Genomic DNA, 22066 nt, shown 5'->3' on the forward strand with positions numbered 1-22066 from the left:
ATATATTCACCACTTAATGCTCCTTTCCAGAGAATAAACTGAGGTGCCTGAAGGTCTGAATGATGTCTGTACCAGTGAAGGTTTGGATCACTATCTGTTGTCTCATATTCACATCTGAGTGAGACAGATTCTCCTTCTCTTTTACTGACTTCATCTTCTACAGGAGAGATTTTGTCTCCAGCTATTAATCCTGAAAAAGTAGAGAAAATGAAGCCATTAGACTAACATTGTTCATGAGGCTGAGAGGAGAAGACAGAGGAAAATGTCAACTGTACATTGTTACTCTGGACAGGAACAGCTCAACTGGTCAGAGATTTCTGCTCTGAACTGCAGTTTATATAAATCTTTAGAAAATAATAAAACCATGTTGTTCTTTGTATCTTACCAAAGAAAAGAGCAGCAAGAATAATCCCCAGCCAATGTTCCATCTCTACAACAAGGTTTAAATCAACAGGAGAAACTAGCTGATGTTCAACATCCAGTCTGAGAATTGTTCTCTTCACAGCTCCACTTCTTATTGACTGAATGGTTGAACACAGTGCACAAGTAGTGCACCTCCTACTTGATAATGTCGCCCTCTAGTGGAGCTACAAGGTTCACTACAACAGGGTATAAAAAAGGCTTCCAGCAGCTTGGCAGTGTGTCAGCTTGTGTTTTTGTACAGAGACTGTGGGTTTGCTGTCACTGTGGGCCTCACAGCACAGTAGTACACAGCAGAGTCTGGCACTGCAGCAGAGGAGATCTGGAGATCCACACCATGCTTTTCTTCAGACAGTTTAGTAGAGAACCTAGAGTCTGATTGGAGAGACTCTCCTGGTCTCGTAAAACCAAGCCCTGAAATGTACAGGAGGAACTCTGGTGGTTTTCCTGGATATTGTCGATACCAGAAGAAATCATCACCACTAGTAGCTTGTCTGGAGTATCTGTAGGACAGAGTAACAGAGCTGTCTTCTAAACTGTTCTCTTCTTTCTCTACTGGAGTGAGATCTTCACAGCTGACTCCTAAAGGAAGAGATAACTCTGTTATTTTATGTTGTAGAAGACATAATGAATGATTCACATTCAGCTGGTTTTGTAATTAAAGTTCTGCATGAACCTTTTGAAGCTTTATACTCTAACATACCTGTGAGGATGGAGAGAAACATCAGAGAAAACCCCCAATGCTGCAGTGGCAGCATGTTGAATAAAGGTAATGTTGGTGGTGTGTGTATTGATCTCTGTTGAATCTAGAAGTTCCTCTCTCTTCTATAGTTCAGTAACAGCTCAGCTCCTCCCTGAGTCTCTCCGTCTCCTCGTAGCTCTGTAGTTTCTCTTCTCTCAGTTACACTTCTAAGGTAAAGTGATTCTAGACTACATCATATTGAAGTGTAACAGAGTGTGACTCCCTCTGGTGGACGTTGTGGAGTATTGTGTTGTCTTTGCTCCAAAGGTTTTTGTACAGAGTTTTGGTGTTTCCTGTCACTGTGGGCCTAAGAGCACAGTAGTACACAGCAGAGTCTGTGACTTTAGCTGAGATGATCTCCAGATCAACACGTTTCCTTGTCTTGTTAATGTGAGCTGAGAAATCAGAACCAGTTGGATGAATTGATCCTCCCTCTGTGATGGAGAGCAGGAACTCTGGTCTGGATCTCTGTATTGTCGGTACCACTGGATACTGTAGATAGCTCCCTCATATGTACAGGTCAGGTTGATGTTTCTGCCCTCTGCAACATGGTCTTCACTACTTTCTGGCTTTATGCTGTTCATGGAACCCAGGGCTGCAAAATGAGTATTATTCACGTCATTTATCATTACCTTCCACAGATGAACCTCTAGTTGTGAAATATGTGGTTAATACAGCAGCTTAGATGAGACTGTGATCTCTGTTCTAACACTCACCTATAAAGGGAAGAAGAGTAAAAAGAGGTAAAGCAACATGTCTTTGGAGTTGTTAAAGCCAAACAGACAGCAGATGAGCAATGTTCCTCCACTGCAGTAGAATGAACAACTAAACAGCCTCTCTGATGGGCAGCCCTTCTTCTCAACATCCACTGATTGGGCGTTTACTTCCTCAGACATTCTGCTCTGGAGACACAAATCATCTCATTGGTTGAGTTAAAGGTCAGTGGGCGGGCCAGAGAATAACCTTTTACTGAAAGTCAAAAAGATGAAACAGCAGTGAAGAGAATTAATACCTTTGGTGGATGTCTCTGATGTTGGTTGAGTTGTTGTGTGATTGTCTTACAGTTTAACAGTGTGTCTCTCTCTGTTGGACGTTGTGGAGTATTGTGTTGTCTTTGCTCCAAAGGTTTTTGTACAGAGTTTTGGTGTTTCCTGTCACTGTGGGCCTCAGAGCACAGTAGTACACAGCAGAGTCAGACAGCTTAGCTGAGGAGATGATCAGAAAAACTGACTTATCCTTGACTATAGAATAAATTCTTCCTTTGTGAATATCTCCAGCATCTTTTGCTCCAGAGTAGACACTTAGCATAAACTTCGGAGAGCTATTTTCTTCTTGTTTGTACCAGAACAAATAAGAATAGGTGTCACTGGTCTCAAATGTACAGCCAAGAGTAAGTGTCTCTCCTTCAGTAGTAATGACATCTCCTGGTGGCTGGATCACTCTGTCTTCTCCTTTACACTCTGGGGAAGAAGAGAACATGCAGAGGAAGAGATGAATCAATAAAGATGATTGATTAAAGGAGAACAATCAGTATGTTTCAGTAGTTACCTAGCCAGAGAGTCAGAATCAGGATGTTAGTCATCCAGTGTTTCATGTCTGCAGTGAGAGGGGGGGAGAGAGGAAGAGCATTGATACTCTGATGGATCTGGGCCTTCACATCATTGCTCCTTCCTCTTCGTCATCTGTTGAGGAACTCTCGACATTTTGTGATTGTCCTTAACTGTGTGTGTCCCTCTGGTGGACGTTGTGGAGTATTGTGTTGTCTTTGCTCCAAAGGTTTTTGTACAGAGTTTTGGTGTTTCCTGTCACTGTGGGCTGCAGAGCACAGTAGTACACACGCAGAGTCTGACAGCTTAGCTGAGGAGATCTGCAGATGTATTTTGGTTTTATCCTCACTCACTGAAGCAACCTTCCAGACTTTGTTGCATTTTGCGTTCCAAAGTGAGAGATGATGAATTCTGGTGGTTTTCCTGGATATTGTCTATACCAGAAGAAATAATCAGCAGAACCTTTGGAGTATCTGTAGGACAGAGTAACAGAGTTGTCTTCTAAACTGTTCTCTTCTTTCTCTACTGGAGTGAGTTCTTCACAGCTGACTCCTAAAGGAGAGTACCTCTGTTATTTTATGTTGTAGAAGACATAATGAATGATTCACATCAGCTGGTTTTTGGATTTAAACCTTTTCAAAGCGCATAATCTAACATACCTGTGAGGAAGGAGAGAACATCAGAGAAAACCCCCAATGCTGCAGTGGCAGCATGTTGAATAAAGGTAATGTTGATGGTGTGTGTATTGATCTCTGTTGAATCTAGAAGTTCCTCTCTCTTCTATAGTTCAGTAACAGCTCAGCTCCTCCCTGAGTCTCTCCGTCTCCTCGTAGCTCTGTAGTTTCTCTTCTCTCAGTTACACTTCTAAGGTAAAGTGATTCTAGACTACATCATATTGAAGTGTAACAGAGTGTGTCTCCCTCTGGTGGACGTTGTGGAGTATTGTGTTGTCTTTGCTCCAAAGGTTTTTGTACAGAGTTTTGGTGTTTCCTGTCACTGTGGGCCTCAGAGCACAGTAGTACACAGCAGAGTCAGACAGCTGAAGCTTCTGGATCTCCAGAGGAACTGATGTCTTGTTGATTTTAGCATCAAATCTGTCTTTCTGGAACCCTGGAGCATTAGATTTTGTTCCAATGGTATCACGTCTCAAAATAAATTTAGGAGAGTCATTGACTTCTTGTTTGTACCAGAACAAATATGCATTGGAGACAACACTGGTCTCAAATGTACAGCCAAGAGTATGTATCTCTCCTTCAGTAGTAATGGCATCTCCTGGTGGCTGGATCACTCTGTCTTCTCCTTTACACTCTGGGGAAGAAGAGAACATGCAGAGGAAGAGAAGAATCAATAAAGATGATTGTTTAAAGAACATTAGGTTAAAAGAGTGAATAATCTGGATTTTCCATTACTGCTGTTTCATCTCAGAAAAAATTATATAACGTATTTAGCATGTACGAGATACCAACAGAAATGATGTTTTTCTTTTTTCTGCATTAAAACACTCTTTGTATCTTACCAAAGAAAAGAGCAGCAAGAATAATCCCCAGCCAATGTTCCATCTCTACAACAAGGTTTAAATCAACAGGAGAAACTAGCTGATGTTCAACATCCAGTCTGAGAATTGTTCTCTTCACAGCTCCACTTCTTATTGACTGAATGGTTGAACACAGTGCACAAGTAGTGCACCTCCTACTTGATATGTCGCCCTCTAGTGGAGCTACAAGGTTCACTACAACAGGGTAGAAAAAGGCTTCCAGCAGCTTGGCAGTGTGTCAGCTTGTGTTTTTGTACAGAGACTGTGGGTTTGCTGTCACTGTGGCCTCACAGCACAGTAGTACACAGCAGAGTCTGGCCCTGCAGCAGAGAGATCTGGAGATCCATTTTGGTTTTTATCCTCACTCACTGAAACAGACAGTCCAGACTTTGTATTTTGCATTATTTCTCCTGATTCCAGATGAGAGATGAGGAACTCTGGTGGTTTTCCTGGATATTGTCGATACCAGAAGAAATAATCAGCAGAACCTTTGGAGTATCTGCAGGACAGAGTAACAGAGCTGTCTTCTAAACTGTTCTCTTCTCTCTCTACTGGAGTGAGTTCTTCACAGCTGACTCCTAAAGGAAGAGATAACTTTGTTATTAGATGTAACAGTTGGACAAATTTCATTCTTACAAAAGTTTCAAGAAATGATTCAGTTATGAAACATTGCAATCAAACCTAGAAAATGCAGAATATAACTTGCCTGTGTAGCACCTGGAATGAACCTTATCGAAAGTATTTTGTTTGGTTTACAGACAACACATAATTTAGCTGCATTCTGTTTAGTAATGCATTGAAGTATGCAGTTCTTCATCCTGCCAGTAGGGGGCTAGCTGTGTAGTGGTTTGTGGTTCAAACTTACTGTAATACATGGTAAGAAGAAGACACTTTTGGCAAAGAAGTTGAGGCCGTGTAGTAAAGGAGAACACGTTTGGTGTGTGTCCGCGGTAGTGAACTCGAACTCGCTGTGTGAACATCCTACTGTGAAGGATAAACTGAACTTTTATACACTACTATCAGCGTCTCCGTCTGAGTGGTGTAACAATTTGGAGGCACCGCTGGGATTCCTATCAAGATGAGGATTACTCTGCAGCGAAGAAAACACGGTAAAACACCGGTGTGTGTGAGCAAGGGACACGAGGTAGCTTAGCTTCCAGAGCTAACAGTTACAGTCTAGCTAGGACGACACCGAGCCGTTTTATTGTTTTTTGTAAAGGAAAAAGTGTATCGGGTCACTAACACGAACAGCAAGATGTCGGAACACCGTGAAGACTTTCTTTTGGAAATTGAAGAAAAGTTGATTGGATTAACCGTGAAAGAATTACATCGAGTTTGTGAGAACTGTAACATTGCGGGTGAAAACTTACCAGACGTTACAGGTAAAACTCGTCGTGCACTGGTTAAGCACGTCATAAACTTTTGTGAGCGCGTTGAGCTCCTAGAGAAGGAGGACGAAGGTATGTCTGTGCTTTTGCAACTGAACGACCTGCTCGACACACTCCGGGACAACCCGATGACCTTGACCGGCTACGGGTACGCGGGAGCGGCCGACGGCGGTGAAACAGCAGCGGTGTCCATGTATGCGGACGGCGTGGAAACAGCTCTCTCACCACAGCCCGCATCGGAACAACCACGAGGAAAAGGCACACCGTTTCCGTCGTTGCTGGAGCAAGGAGTTCTGGGGACAGCGGGGCACAATGCGACTCAACGCGGAGGCAGAGAGTCCATGAGTAACAGCTTCTATGCTCCTTCAAGGGGTTCAGAAAGGACTTCAAAATAAATGGATATGTAGGTGAGTCAACCTCAAAGGACACTCTTAGCTTTAGTAGCTTGGAACATCAGATTGAAAGTGGGCTAAGGAAATGCTATCCTGAATTTAAATTGTGGAGGCAGTTATTTGTGCTGTGAGGCCTGGATTGAAACTGAGGAGTTATCTGGAGGGGAAAAAGAACCTTACGCTTGATATCCTTAGACAAATACTCAGAGCTCACTATGCAGAAAAGGATGCAACTGTATTGTACCAACAATTGACAAAAGCTGTACAGGGACCTGGGGAAACACCACTAGATTTTCTGGTCCGAGTGCTGGATCTGCGCCAAAAGGTACTGTTTGCATCTGAGCGTGCCCAGTCTGGCCTGAAATATAACAAAGAGCTAGTCCAAAGCCAGTGTTCACAGTCCATCATGACAGGCTTGTCAAACGACAACATAAGAGCAGAAATGAGAATGTATCTGCGGGATGAGGAAAGTAATGATGAGCTGCTGTTACAAAAGATGCAGGTTGCGCATATAATGAAAATGAGAGGATCCAAAGATTAAAGCCACCAACAAAAACGCTCATCGGGCAAATCTGAACACAGTAGAGAGGAGTGAAGATGAAAGTGTCTTTCCAACAACTGTGCTTGCAGCTAAACCTAACAAACCGACTAAAGAAAACCCCTATTTACAAAAATGGAGGAGAACAACACAGCAATCAGGGAGCTTACAGGCCAGGTGGCATCACTGTTAAAAACTGTCCAGCACGAGAGACAAGCGGGCGACATAAACAGAGGCAACTTACCTGTGAATGCTCCTAGGAGACCAAAAAGACAGTGTGTAGCATGTCAGCAGGACAACAAAAACTGCAACCATTGTTTTAAATGTGGCAGTGACACACATTGGGCAAAAGGGTGTAGAGTAGGGGAGGGACAAAAACTGACGGGAAACTGGCGGAGGTTGTGACTGGGGGACACGCCATAACCTCAATAGCAATGTCCCAAGAAGATAAACACTCAAAGCTGAACCCACCGATAGATGCTATACATTCGCTTGAAAGGAACGAAAAAGACAAAAACTGCCCACCCCACAACATGTTATCTCTTCAATGTCAAATGAAAGCAGAAAGATCAATCCTCTCATTCAGAGAATGCTGGTACAAAACACAAACGAGTAGCACAGCTGGTAGGCCGGAAGTGTCTGGTCTGGTGTAAAATGAATAAGGTTAAGACGCTAGGTTTGTGGGACACAGGGGCACAAGTATCAGTCATGAGTGAGGCATGGAAGTCCCAAAACTTACCTGATGCAACAATCCACCCAATCAGTGACTTGTTAGACAGTGAGCAAATTCTGGATTTAAGAGCAGCCAACGGCTCAAAGATTCCCTTTCAGGGCTGGGTTGAGGTTAGTCTCAATCTGTGTGACCCAAAAGGTCAAACATCAGAAACTGATGAGGTAATAGTTCCGGTGCTTGTGAGCAGGGACGTAGTACAAAGACCAATAATAGGGTTCAATGCCATTGTTGAAATAATGAGAGAGGAGAAAGCCCAGGTGCAGCACAAGGAAAAAGTAACTTTGCTCAGACAGTCACTAAGACTAGGTTCAGGAAAGGCAGAGGCACTATTAAATCTGATCCAGGGAGCTACCAGTGACAATGCTTCTTACCCAGTCAGAACCGGACGCGTGTCCATTGTAGTCCCAAGGGGACAAGTCAAGTGTATTAGCTGCCCTGTAACAACGGATCTCAAAGTAAACACTGAGATGCTCTTTGAACCTGAAGAGAATCTTTCTTTGGAAGAGGGATTAGAAATCACTTGCCAGCTGGTAAATATGTCCTGCTCCTCACGTAAAGTCAACATCTATGTCAGAAATGCGACACAGCATGACATCTCGATGCCTGGTAAATTATGATAGGGAGCATACAGAGAATAACAAACTGCTATCCGGTATACCCAGAGGAGCACCATGTTAATTCAGTAGTTATTGATAATGCCCCAGTCCAACATAATTATACCATGGAAAAGTCACAGAGAGATAAAAAAAAACCAACAGTGGGATCCTCCTGTCAACTTAGACCACTTGACCAGTGAACAACAAATGGTTGTTAAACAAATGCTTAGAGAAGAGTCAAGTGCATTTGCGAGGGACAAAGATGAAGTTGGTTTTATTAAAACTTACAAATGGACATTGTGCTCAGCGATAATGCCCCAGTAGCTAAAACATATAATGCCATACCACGACCATTGTATGAGGAGGTAAAAACCCACATACAGGACTTGTTAAAAAAGGGGTTATACGCAAATCCACTTCCCCATATGCATCTCCAGTGGTTTGCGTGAGGAAACGGGATGGAAGCCTAAGACTATGTATTGATTACAGAGGGCTTAATAAAGAGACAATCCCAGACAGGCACCCTATACCACGCATCCAGGAGATACTTGATGGTCTGGGTGGAAATGCTTGGTTCAGCGTGCTGGACCAAGGCAAAGCTTACCACCAGGGAAACATTAGCGAGGACTCTAGGAAATTCACAGCCTTCACAACCCCATGGGGTCTGTATGAATGGAACCGGATTCCATTTGGCCTAACTAATGCACCGTCAGCCTTCCAACGCAGTATGGAAGAAAGCCTTGAAGGACTCAGAGACAAGATATGTATTCCTTATTTAGACGATGTCTTGGTGTACAGCAAACATTCTCTCAGCATGTTGAAGACATGAGATCAGTCTTAAAACGTCAACAAGCCTGGGGAGTCAAGCTGAGGCCGGATAAATGTGACCTGTTTAAAAATGAGGTGCGTTATCTGGGAAAAGTGATCTCAGCTGATGGCTACAGGATGGACAATAAAGAGGTAGCTGCAGTACAAGCGCTTAAAACAAACCACCTACTAACATCAGAGAACTCCGGAAACTCCTAGGGTTCCTGGGTTACTATAGGAGCTACGTGCAGGATTTTTCCCGTCATGCAAAATGCCTGTATGACCTGCTCTCATCAGACATAACCCAAAATACTCAGTCTAAGTCCACATGTCGCCCAGCGAGGACAGGACAAGCCCCCCCAAATCAGAAAATAGAGTGGACTGACACACACAAAAAAGCATTGAACTATCTTGTTGATGTCTTGACTAACCCACCTGTAATGGCGTATCCCAGATTTGAGGATCCATATATTTTGCATGTTGACGCTTCAGAGGAGGGACTGGGAGCAGTCCTTTACCAGAGACAGGAAGGCAAACTGAGAGTCATTGGCTATGGCTCACGGACATTGACACCAGCAGAGAAAAATTACAGATTACATTCGGGGAAACTGGAGTTTTTAGCACTCAAGTGGGCAGTTACAGACAGGTTTAGAGACTATTTGTTTTATGCTCCCTCTGTAACTGTATACAGTGACAATAACCCTGTTACTTATGTCCTGAGCACAGCCAAACTAAACGCAACAGGACATCGCTGGGTGTCCGAGCTGGCTGATTTTAACTTGACGTTAAAGTACCGTCCGGGAAAGTGAACACGGACGCAGACTTTCTGTCCCGGGCACATGTGAGTATGGAGGCATTAATGAGTGAATGCACGGAGCAGTGTGGCCCTGAGGTACTTGGTACAATATTCAATGCAGTCGAAAATCAGAAAGAACATGATGTGGACTGGATCTCAGCAGTGACCTGCAGCCCGTATGTGCAAGAAATAGCTGCAGATGCCCAGTCAGACATAAAGATAACACAGCAAGAGCTACTGAAGGCGCAGCTGCAAGACACCGCCATTTCTTATGTAATCCAGCTGAAAAAGTCTGGGGAGAAACCAGACAAGATGAAAGGTAAACGACTGTTCCATGAGTGGAAAAGATTGTATGTCTCTCAAGAGGGTTGTTAAAACGCAAAACGGCAACATGTAGTCACATTGTGCTTCCGGAAGTGTACAAAGAGTTGGTTTACAAATATCTCCATTGCGAAATGGGTCACCTGGGGGTGGAACGGGTTTTGCACCTGGCTAGACAGAGGTTTTATTGGCCTGGGATGCAGAAGGACATTGAGTTTTTTATTGCAAAGGTGTGTAAATGTAACTATCAAAAGAAACCTGCAGTCCATACCCGAGCTCCCATGTGTCACATACCTGCTACAGCACCATTTGAGATCATCTCTATTGACTATCTTCACCTTGAAAAAGCAGGGGAGGGTATGAGTATATTTTGGTAATTATTGACAACTTTACCAAGTTTGCTCAAGCATACCCAACCCGTAACAAATCAGGCAAAACAGCAGCAGATAAGATTTTCAACGATTTTGCCCTGAAATATGGATTCCCTGCTAAAATTCATCATGATCAAGGCAGAGAATTTGAGAACCGTTTATTCAGACAACTACAGAAATACACGGGCATTGCAAACTCTAAAACAACTCCTTACCACCCACAAGGGAACCCAGCTGAAAGATTTAATCGTACATTGTTATCTATGCTGCGGACCTTGGATGAGGAGAAAAGGGAAATTGGAGTGACTATGTGAGCAAAGTTGTACACGCTTACAATTGTACGACCAGTGAAGCAACAGGTTATTCCCCTTTCTATCTGCTGTTTGGTAGAAAGCCACGCTTGCCAATTGATGTAATATTTGGGATAAATGAGGAGGAAGGATGTAACTCCTATGAGGAATATGCAAAAAAATGGCAGCAACAAATGAAAGAAGCATATGACATTGCATCCAAAACTATCAAAAAGACTACAGCAAGAGGAAAAACATACTATGATCAAAAGAGACAAAGTGCAATGCTTTCTCCAGGTGACAGAGTCCTTGTTAGAAACATGTCGGAACGAGGAGGGCCTGGGAAATTGCGCTCATATTGGGAAAAGCAAATACATATTGTGGTTTCTCAAAAGGGCAGAGACAGCCCAGTTTATGAAGTCAAGGCTGAAAATGGCACAGGGAATAGCAGAATCCTCCATCGTAACATGTTAATGCCCTGTGATGCATTACCACAGCAGGAACCAGCTAAAAAAACTGGAAAGAATCTGCATATTCAAAAAGCAAAGAGACACAGGAAAGTAAAACAAAAGATACTTCAGAGGATTTGGAGACTTCAAGTGATGATGAATGCTACTGGGCTAATAGACTGAGACACCATCACCACAAGCCTGGAGAGCAAAATGTTGCACCTCAAAATGCTCCTGAAATAATTCAGCCGGAAGCTGAGGCTGAAACAGAGGAGGTCAGGGTTGAAACTCCTGCCCCCGTGCTAGTGGCCCAGGACACTACAGAAAGGACATAGGTAGTACCGAAGAGGTGTCACATGCAGTTTCAGCTGCAGACTGTCCTGTCAACCAGGAGTCAGAACTTACTGACATGCAACCACGTCGTTCACAGAGAGAGAGACGACCCAGAGAAACACTGACGTATGACTCGTTAGGTCATCCAACGCATCGTGTGGTGGGGCTTTGCACTAACCCACTCTATGTCAATGCACTGGCCCCAGGATATGGACAATACTGTATGCCTTGGCCACCTCTACAGATGTGGGGACCCCAGCTGGGTTTTCCTCCACTCATTGCTATAGGCTACTACTAAAGGACTGCTTGTGGGTTGAACATGGACTGTTGTAGAAGAAAAAAAAATGTGAACACTGTAGAATTGCTTGTGAACTGAATACTGACTGCAATTAAGTGTATCATCTGAGAAAGAGTATTAGAAAAAAAAGCTAAGTCCAGTTAACGACTGTGATCCTATATTGTTAATACTTTACTGATTGAATTTCTGATGGTGATATAAAGTGGCTAATATTCCAGAAGCTAAGTATTGGTTTAGGTGTGACATAAGAGTCCAAATTTTTGGTTAAGTAAACATTGGCATTGAAACAGTAAAACTTATGTTATGTTATGTTTTCAGACTATAAAAATTAGAAGTCTTTGGAGAAGATATTGAAGGAACAGAAATGGTTTTGTGTAGAAGAAAACACATGCAATTGCACTATTGTCACAACTATTCGGAGGTAAACTATACTGAAGTTTAAAATGCTTAATGGCGTCATTTATGAGTGGAATGTGATTACATCACATGGTGGACAATGGGGAGATATTATAAGGGTCAAACCTGTGGAACGCACTAATATTATTTACTTGTTTCTTACTTTCAAAAGAAAGGTTTTGCCAATACAATGTTTGCAATGTTTTCATTTGCCATGTGACAAAAGAAGTTTATGCTAATGTTAAGGATAACATTTATTTTGCAGGGGAGGAATGTAGCACCTGGAATGAACCTTATCGAAAGTATTTTGTTTGGTTTACAGACAACACATAATTTAGCTGCATTCTGTTTAGTAATGCATTGAAGTATGCAGTTCTTCATCCTGCCAGTAGGGGGCTAGCTGTGTAGTGGTTTGTGGTTCAAACTTACTGTAATACATGGTAAGAAGAAGACACTTTTGGCAAAGAAGTTGAGGCCGTGTAGTAAAGGAGAGACACGTTTGGTGTGTGTCCGCGGTAGTGAACTCGAACTCGCTGTGTGAACAATCCTACTGTGAAGGAATAAACTGAACTTTTATACACTACTATCAGCGTCTCCGTCTGAGTGGTGTAACACCTGTTATAATTGAAATAAAAAGTAGAAAAAGCAAAAAATGATCCAATGACGGCATGCTGGATAAAGTAGTCTGGTGTGTGTATTGATCTCTGTTGAATCTAGAAGTTCCTCTCTCTTCTATAGTTCAGTAACAGCTCAGCTCCTCCCTGAGTCTCTCCGTCTCCTCGTAGCTCTGTAGTTTCTCTTCTCTCAGTTACACTTCTAAGGTAAAGTGATTCTAGACTACATCATATTGAAGTGTAACAGAGTGTGTCTCCCTCTGGTGGACGTTGTGGAGTATTGTGTTGTCTTTGCTCCAAAGGTTTTTGTGCAGAGTTTTGGTGTTTCCTGTCACTGTGGGCCTCAGAGCACAGTAGTACACAGCAGAGTCAGACAGCTTAGCTGAGGAGATCTGTAGATCAACTTGATTTCTCTCCTCATTCAGTATAGCAGTCAGTCGAGGGTGAGGAGGTTTAGCTTCCACTACTGAAGGTGGTTTAGTATCAGTGATCAGGAGAAGGAACTGAGGAGCTGATCCAGGATCCTGTCGATACCACTGGAGATTTTGAGCTTTAACTGAATAGGTACAGGACAGAGTAGCACTACGGCCCTCTGATGAAAACACTTCAGCACTGCTGGCAGTAATCTCATCTTCCATCGTGTTACCTAGTGAGGAAAACAACATGTTAGATTTACACCGCTGCTCCAAAGTCACATATCCAACATTTGGAAAACATCACTCTGACATTTTTAAGTTCAGCAAATGATGCTGTTAACAATGTATTAATCAGTTATTAGTTATAAAGTGATGACATCTAGATTGATGCTTTAGAAATGTGTAACTTTGAACTCTATCTAAAATCTGAACTGGATCTGTAAAACCTTGAAAATGTCTTTATATTTCAAGATTTATAATCCAAACCATCCGTACCTATGAGAGAGAAGCAGAACAGAACTGCAGTGAGTTTTTCCATGTCTGCAGAGGTGAAATGCTGTTTTTGAAGGTTCAGGAAGAATAAGTGTTGTGAGTTGTTGGTCTGATGTTCACAGCTGGAATCAAACAGTTGTCTGTCATGAAGCCACCTCTGCAGTCAGGAGGAGGAGACTCAGATGTTGACTTACTTTCATTTCTCCAAGTCTTCATCACAACTGGGCTTTATTGGTGAAAAGAATCCAGACTGGCTCATGAAATACTCTGAAGGTTAACAGAGAATGTCTCCCTCTGGTGGACGTTGTGGAGTATTGTGTTGTCTTTGCTCCAAAGGTTTTTGTACAGAGTTTTAGTGTTTCCTGTCACTGTGGGCTGCAGAGCACAGTAGTACACAGCAGAGTCAGACAGCTTAGCTGAGGAGATCTTCAGAGGAACTGATCTTATCTTGGAATTGAGTGTAGATGAAAATCTGTCCCTGAACTCGTCCACTGTGTTCCCTTCATCCCCTTGAACGCGTATCAGAATAAATTTGGGGCTGTTGTTTCCATCCTGTTTGTACCAGAAGAGATTATTATTAGTTGATCTGCTGCTATATTGACAGCCAAGTGTTACTGCCTCTCCTTCAGTAGCAGTCACATCTCCTGTTGGTTGCAGCACGTTGTCTTGTTGTGCTCTGCATTCTGTAAAACAGCAACAAACAGAATCAGTGTGCTGTTAAAGAATCATATCAATGTTGGATTGATATCAAAGAAACAGAGTTGTGTTCATACCAAGGCTCATAGCAGCCAGCAGCACTGAGATGAACAGAGGCGTCATATCTGCAGTGTGGAGTAACTCTGAGCTACAGCAAGTAGAAAGAAGGCTGGGATCTCTCTGTTTAGTCTTCATCAACACTAAGTTGGTGGATTAGAAGGAGGAACCTGATCACAGTGACAGGGCTCATTCACAGCCCTGGGTTATTCCCCCTGCTGACAACTTTACACCACACACACATGTTGGTCCTCTCTCCTTTCTCAGTGTAACATGTCTTGTAAGTAGTCATCATTGAAAACATTCTGGTGAGTTGTTTCCAATTTGTTCCTCAACATATATGTGAGGTAACTGTCAAAACTCTGCTACCAAATTGTTATGTAAGAAGAACACTTTAATTTAACTTAACTTTACTTACATAATGATATTGCCCTATCTGTAGATGCCGGGAATCCTACTGTTTTAGTCCTTTTGGACCTCACAGCGGCGTTTGATACAGTGGACCATGCAGTCCTCCTCTCACGCCTTGAGAATTGTGTAGGCATCAAAGGTTTGGCACTCAAATGGTTCAGCTCCTATCTGTCAAATAGGAGCTTTTCTGTTATGATTGGGGACCTCTCCTTGTCAGTTGCTCCTCTATCTTGTGGGGTACCACAGGGATCCATCCTTGGCCCTATTCTGTTTTATTTATATTTACTGCCTTTACGGGCAATTATAGGGAAGCACAACCTGTCATTTCATTGCTACGCAGATGATTTACAAATCTATTTGCCGATGAAAGCAAATGACAGTGTTGCACTAAACTCCCTGCTAAACTGCATCGCTGAAATTAAGTTGTGGCTTTCAGACAATTTTCTTAATTTGAATGATAATAAAACGGAGTGTATTATTTTCAGTACTCCAGCCATGCAGAATGGCCCGGCTGTTAGTTTGGGAGCTCTGGCATCTTGCACTAGATCTTTTGTCAAAAATTTGGGGGTTACTTTTGACTGCAGTATGAAACTTGACAAGCAGATCAGTAACGTTGTTAAAATGAGCTTTTTCCAGCTTCGCCTGCTGGCTAAAGTTAAGCCCTTTCTGAACAGGCACGACCTAGAAAAGGCCGTTCATGCTTTTATTAGTTCAAGGTTGGACTACTGCAATGCCCTCTATGTTGGTCTGAATCAGACTTCAATCTCACGTCTTCAACTTGTTCAAAATGCTGCTGCTCGCTTTTAAACAAATACACCTAGACGTGCCCACATCAATCCCGTTCTCTACGCCCTGCACTGGGTCCAGGTGCATTTTAGAATAGATTTTAAGATTTTATTGTTTGTTTTTAAGGCTTTAAACGGTCTCGCCCCAGAGTATTTGTCAGAAATTTTAACTGTGCGAGAACACAACCGATCTTTGCGGTCTTCAAGTCAGTTGATTTTAGAAGTCCCAAGGTCCAGGTATAAACGGTGGGGGGATCAGGCTTTTGCGGTTGCTGCCCCAAGACTCTGGAACAAGTTACCCCCTGATATACGTACTGTTACAGATGTCGCTCTTTTCCGGTCCAAACTCAAAACATATCTGTTCAGTCTGGCTTTTAATACGTAGCAGTGGTGTGACAATTTCATTCCTTTGTTTCTTTGTAACCTTTTTCTGATTTTACTGTTTTCTATGTTTACTCTTTTTGTTTTATGTTGTGATTTTACTCATTTTGTTAAGCACTTTGGATACCTGCTGGTAGTTGTAAAGTGCTATATAAATAAATTTTGATTGATTGATTGACTTTAATGGCTAATATACAACGCCATGAATGAGATCCAGAGGGGGAGACACTGTGTTATGTACTGAACTGGTGATACTAGTCTTTAAACTGAGGTGAATGAATAGATATGTGCTGCTGGATTGAAGATGTGTGTGAAGCATCTATGTTTGGCCAATATATACACAATAAATTAAAGACTTCACTACATATATTTCATGAGTTTGGACGGACAGGATGTAAACTGCATCTTGAGGTTGGTAGAGGTTTACCTTTGCTAGGCGATAATTCACGTTCTTTTAACTGCTAATCAACAGTTTAGTATCTTCTGGTCCTCTGCAGCTGTGAGATGTCAAACTCAAAGATACAATACATATTTATTGTCACCTGGGGCTGAAATTCGTTTTGCTTCCCTGGGTAGCTCATATAAAAAGAGGACATTGCCATACACACAAAGATAAAGTACATTCAATTCAATTCAATTTTATTTCTATAGCACCAAATCACAACAACAGTTATCTCATTGCGTCTTCCATAACGAGCAGGTCTAGACCGGACTCTATGATCTTATTTACAGAAACCCAACAGTTCATTAAGTGCAAGCACTATTTGACAGAAGCAAGGAAACACTTCCTATTAAGAGACAGAAACCTCGAGCAGAACCATGGCTCGGGGTGGGGGGGCATCTGCCTCGAATGGTTGGGGGTGAGAGAAGGAGAGAGAGAGAGAATTATAGCCGAGGGTGTGAAACAGGAACATGGAGGCAGCAGGTGACTCCAACCATAACTCCAGAGCCAGAAACACCTGCAGGAAGAGAAAGGAGGAGAGAGGAGAGGGGCGAGAGAGAACAAGACTCTGGGAAAGAGAAGAAGTTGAGTTAGTAACATGCATTAATGGGATGAGGTTGTATACAGATGGAGAGAAGGAGGAAGAGAGAGGTGCTCAGTGCATCACGGGAAGTCCCCCAGCAGTCTAGGCCTAAAGCGGCGTAACTAAGTGATGGTCCAGGACTCTCCTGAGCCAGCCCTGACTATAAGCTTTATCAAAGAGGAAAGTCTTAAGCGTACTCTTAAATGTGGAGACGGTTTCTGCCTCCTGAACCCAAACTGGAACCTGGTTCCACAGGAGAGGAGCCTGATAGCTGAACGCTCTGGCTCCCGTTCTACTTTTAGAGACTCTAGGAACCACCAGTAACCCTGCATTCTGGGAGCGTAGTGCTCTTGTAGGGTTGTAAGGTACTATGAGCTCTTTAAGATAAGATGGTGCCTGACCATGAAGAGCTTTGTAGGTGAGAAGGATTTTAAATTCTATTCTGGATTTTACAGGAAGCCAAAAATGGGAAGCTGAAACAGGAGAGATGTGGTCTCTTTTCCTGGTTCCCGTCAGAAGACGTGCTGCAGCATTCTGGATCAGCTGAAGAGTCTTTATGGATTTTTTATAGCAGCCGGATAATGAATTAAATGAAACCAGACTTTCACGTAAAATACTCTGAAGTGTAACAGTGTAAACATCAGATTGAAGTGTAACAGAGTGTGTCTCCCTCTGGTGGACGTTGTGGAGTATTGTGTTGTCTTTGCTCCAAAGGTTTTTGTACAGAGTTTTGGTGTTTCCTGTCACTGTGGGCTGCAGAGCACAGTAGTACACAGCAGGGTCAGACAGCTGAAGCTTCTGGATCTCCAAAGGAACTGTCTTATCCTTTACTGTAGCAAAAATTCTTTCTTTGTGAATATCTTCAGAATCTTTTGCTCCAGAGTAGACTCTTAGCATAAACTGTGGAAAGCTATTTTCTTCTTGTTTGTACCAGAACAAATATGGAAATGTGTCACTGGTCTCAAATGTACAGCCAAGAGTAAGTTTCTCTCCTTCAGTAGTAATGACATCTCCTGGTGGCTGGATCACTCTGTCTTCTCCTTTACACTCTGGGGAAGAAGAGAACATGCAGAGGAAGAGATGAATCAATAAAGATGATTGATTAAAGGAGAACAGTAGGTTTAAAGAGTAAATAATCTGTATTTTCCCTTAGTGCTGTTTTACTTCAGGGAAAACCACATAATGTGTTATTTAGCATGTTAGAGATACCAACACAAATGATCTATTTTTGCTTCTTTCTGCATTAAAACACTCTTTGTATCTTACCAAAGAAAAGAGCAGCAAGAATAATCCCCAGCCAATGTTCCATCTCTACAACAAGGTTTAAATCAACAGGAGAAACTAGCTGATGTTCAACATCCAGTCTGAGAATTGTTCTCTTCACAGCTCCACTTCTTATTGACTGAATGGTTGAACACAGTGCACAAGTAGTGCACCTCCTACTTGATAATGTCGCCCTCTAGTGGAGCTACAAGGTTCACTACAACAGGGTAGAAAAAAGGCTTCCAGCAGCTTGGCAGTGTGTCAGCTTGTGTTTTTGTACAGAGACTGTGGGTTTGCTGTCACTGTGGGCCTCACAGCACAGTAGTACACAGCAGAGTCTGGCACTGCAGCAGAGGAGATCTGGAGATCCATTTTGGTTTTATCCTCACTCACTGAAAAAGACAGTTCAGACTTTGTATTTTGCAATATTCCTCCTGTTCCTAAATGAGAGATGAGGAACTCTGGTGGTTTTCCTGGATATTGTCGATACCAGAAGAAATAATCAGCACCAGTTGCTTGTCTGGAGTATCTGTAGGACAGAGTAACAGAGCTGTCTTCTAAACTGTTCTCTTCTTTCTCTACTGGAGTGAGTTCTTGACAGCTGACACCTAAAGGAAGAGATTACTCTGTTACTTCATGTTTTTTAAAACTCAATTAATGATTCCCATTCAAATGTTATTGAAATAAATCTTGTCCATGCTGCATAATCTAACATACCTGTGAGGATGGAGAGAAACATCAGAGGAAACCCCCAATGCTGCAGTGGCAGCATGTTGAATAAAGGTAATGTTGATGGTGTGTGTATTGATCTCTGTTGAATCTAGAAGTTCCTCTCTCTTCTATAGTTCAGTAACAGCTCAGCTCCTCCCTGAGTCTCTCCGTCTCCTCGTAGCTCTGTAGTTTCTCTTCTCTCAGTTACACTTCTAAGGTAAAGTGATTCTAGACTACATCATATTGAAGTGTAACAGAGGGTGTCTCCCTCTGGTGGACGTTGTGGAGTATTGTGTTGTCTTTGCTCCAAAGGTTTTTGTACAGAGTTTTGGTGTTTCCTGTCACTGTGGGCCTCAGAGCACAGTAGTACACAGCAGAGTCTGACAGCTTAGCTGAGGAGATCTCCAGAGGAACTGATCTTAACTTGGAATTGAGTGTAGATGAAAATCTGTCTAAGAATGAATTTGGGTCTGTTGTTTCCATCCTGTTTGTACCAGAAGAGATAATCATTAGATGAACTGCTGTTATATTGACAGCCAAGTGTTACTGCCTCTCCTTCAGTAGCAGTCACATCTCCTGTTGGTTGCAGCACGTTGTCTTGTTGTGCTCTGCATTCTGTAAAACAGCAACAAACAGAATCAGTGTGCTGTTAAAGAATCATATCAATGTTGGATTGATATCAAAGAAAGAGAGTTGTGTTCATACCAAGGCTCATAGCAGCCAGCAGCACTGAGATGAACAGAGGCGTCATATCTGCAGTGTGGAGTAACTCTGAGCTACAGCAAGTAGAAAGAAGGCTGGGATCTCTCTGTTTAGTCTTCATCAACACTAAGTTGGTGGATTAGAAGGAGGAACCTGATCACAGGGACAGGGCTCATTCACAGCCCTGGGTTATTCCCCCTGCTGACAACTTTACACTACACACATGTTGGTCCTCTCTCCTTTCTCAGTGTAACATGTCTTGTAAGTAGTCACCATTGAAAACATTCTGGTGAGTTGTTTCCAATTTGTTCCTCAACATATAGGTGAGGTAACTATCAAAACTCTGCTACCAAATTGTTATCTAAGAATTCTTTAATGACTAATATACAACGCCATGAATGAGATCCAGAGGGGGAGACACTGTGTCATGTACTGAACCGGTGATACTAGTCTTTAAATTGAGGTGAATGTATAGATTTGCGCTGCTAGATTGAAGATGTGTGTGAAGCATCTATGTTTGGCCAATATATACACCTAATTATACACTTTAAATTATTTAAAGACTTCACTACATATATTTTGTAAAGGCCAATAGAGTAGTTAAACACTATTTTGATTATAGCTACGCTATAAGTTTTTTTTGATTTCCTTTGTGTTCCTTCTGTCGCTGTTTGTTTCAGTGCCGCGAAGTGCATAAATGGAGGTGACTGGGTTGCAGGCGACTTCAGCTTCTACTGAGAGGAAGGAGGCAAAAGCAGTAAAACTTGGAAACTCACCGCCTCCATTAAAGTTTTTGTTACCTGCCTGTTCCATCTTGCGTTTATCCAGTCTGGTAGTTTGTGCAGCAGTTTCTGGTTTTCTTCGCTGTCATTGAGTATTTGTAGACCCTTTACATGAGGCATTGCAAGCATGCATGCATTTTTGAAATCTGCAAATGCCCTTAGTCCATCAGCATCTCTAGACTGCACTTTAGGCCAGGTTGATAGCCTTTCTCTAAATGCCTTCTGAATCACGAATGGCTGGCCGTACCTTTGATTTAGTTTGTCCCAAGCGTCCTTGTAAGCCTCTTCATCGTTTCTAAAGAAAGTCCCTTCAAGGCATTTTCGAGCTGGACCCGTTACATATCTTTTCAAATAGTACAACTTGTCTGCCGCTGAGATGCCCCTTTGATCAATCAGTGATATGAACGAGCACAAGACTCTGGGAAAGGGAAGAAGTCGAGTTAGTAACATGTATTAATGGGATGAGGTTGCATACAGATGGAGAGAAGTAGGAGGAGAGAGGTGCTCAGTGCATCACGGGAAGTCCCCCAGCAGTCTAGGCCTAAAGCGGCGAAACTAAGGGATGGTCCAGGACTCTCCAGAGCCAGCCCTGACTATAAGCTTTATCAAATATTAAAGTCTTAAGCCTACTCTTAAATGTGGAGATTGTGTCTGCCTCCTGAACCAAAACTGGAACCTGGTTCCACAGGAGAGGAGCCTGATAGCTGAACGCTCTGGTCCCTGGACCCAGACTGGAACCTGGTTTCACAGGAGAGGAGCCTGATAGCTGAACGCTCTGGCTCCCGTTCTACTTTTAGAGACTCTAGGAACCACAAGTAACCCTGCATTCTGGGAGCGTAGTGCTCTTGTGGGGTAGTAAGGTACTATGAGCTCTTTAAGATAAGATGGTGCCTGACCATGAAGAGCTTTGTAGGTGAGAAGAAGGATTTTAAATTCTATTCTACATTGTACAGGAAGCCAATGCAGAGAAGCTAAAACAGGAGAGATGTGATCTCTTTTCCTGGTTCCTGTCAGAACACGTGCTGCAGCATTCTGGATCAGCTGTAGAGTCTTCATGGACTTTTTGTAACAGCCTGATAATGAATTAAATGAAACCAGACTGTCTTGTAAATAACTCTGAAGGTTAACAGAGTGTGTCTCCCTCTGGTGGACGTTGTGGAGTATTGTGTTGTCTTTGCTCCAAAGGTTTTTGTACAGAGTTTTGGTGTTTCCTGTCACTGTGGGCTGCAGAGCACAGTAGTACACAGCAGAGTCAGACAGCTTAGCTGAGGAGATGATCATATGGATTATTTTGTCCTTCACTTTAATCTTCAGTCCAGGGATTACTTCGTTTCCTACTTGTCCTGAAGCAGAGTGTGAGATGAGGAACTCTGGTGGTTTTCCTAGATATTGTCGGTACCAGAAGAAATAATTACTGGATGACATTTCAGAGTATCTGTAGGACAGAGTAACAGAGCTGTCTTCTAAACTGTTCTCTTCTTTCTTTGATGGAGTAAGTTCACAGCTGACTCCTGAAGGAAGAGATAACTCAATCAGTACTCCATAAATAATCCACATTAAGATGTTATAGGGATTACATTTTTCACACTGCATGATCTAACATACCTGTGAAGATGGAGAGAAACATCAGAGAAAACCCCCAATGCTGCAGTGGCAGCATGTTGAATAAAGGTAATGTTGATGGTGTGTGTATTGATCTCTGTTGAATCTAGAAGTTCCTCTCTCTTCTATAGTTCAGTAACAGCTCAGCTCCTCCCTGAGTCTCTCCCTCTCCTCGTAG

At 42.6% G+C, this 22066-nt stretch overlaps 1 gene segment (V, D, J or C); it reads right to left on the minus strand.

Annotated features, from left to right (window-relative positions):
* Positions 1–643: 643 nt before the first annotated feature.
* LOC116685664 (T cell receptor alpha variable 12-2-like) lies at positions 644–22041 on the minus strand. The segment is given in 2 exon segments: positions 644–1002; positions 21892–22041. Coding segments are annotated over 2 exon segments (414 nt in total).
* Between the last annotated feature and the right edge of the window lie 25 nt (positions 22042–22066).

Source organism: Etheostoma spectabile, unplaced genomic scaffold (genome assembly GCF_008692095.1).
Source record: "Etheostoma spectabile isolate EspeVRDwgs_2016 unplaced genomic scaffold, UIUC_Espe_1.0 scaffold00570148, whole genome shotgun sequence".
In the NCBI taxonomy this organism is placed as follows: domain Eukaryota; kingdom Metazoa; phylum Chordata; class Actinopteri; order Perciformes; family Percidae; genus Etheostoma; species Etheostoma spectabile.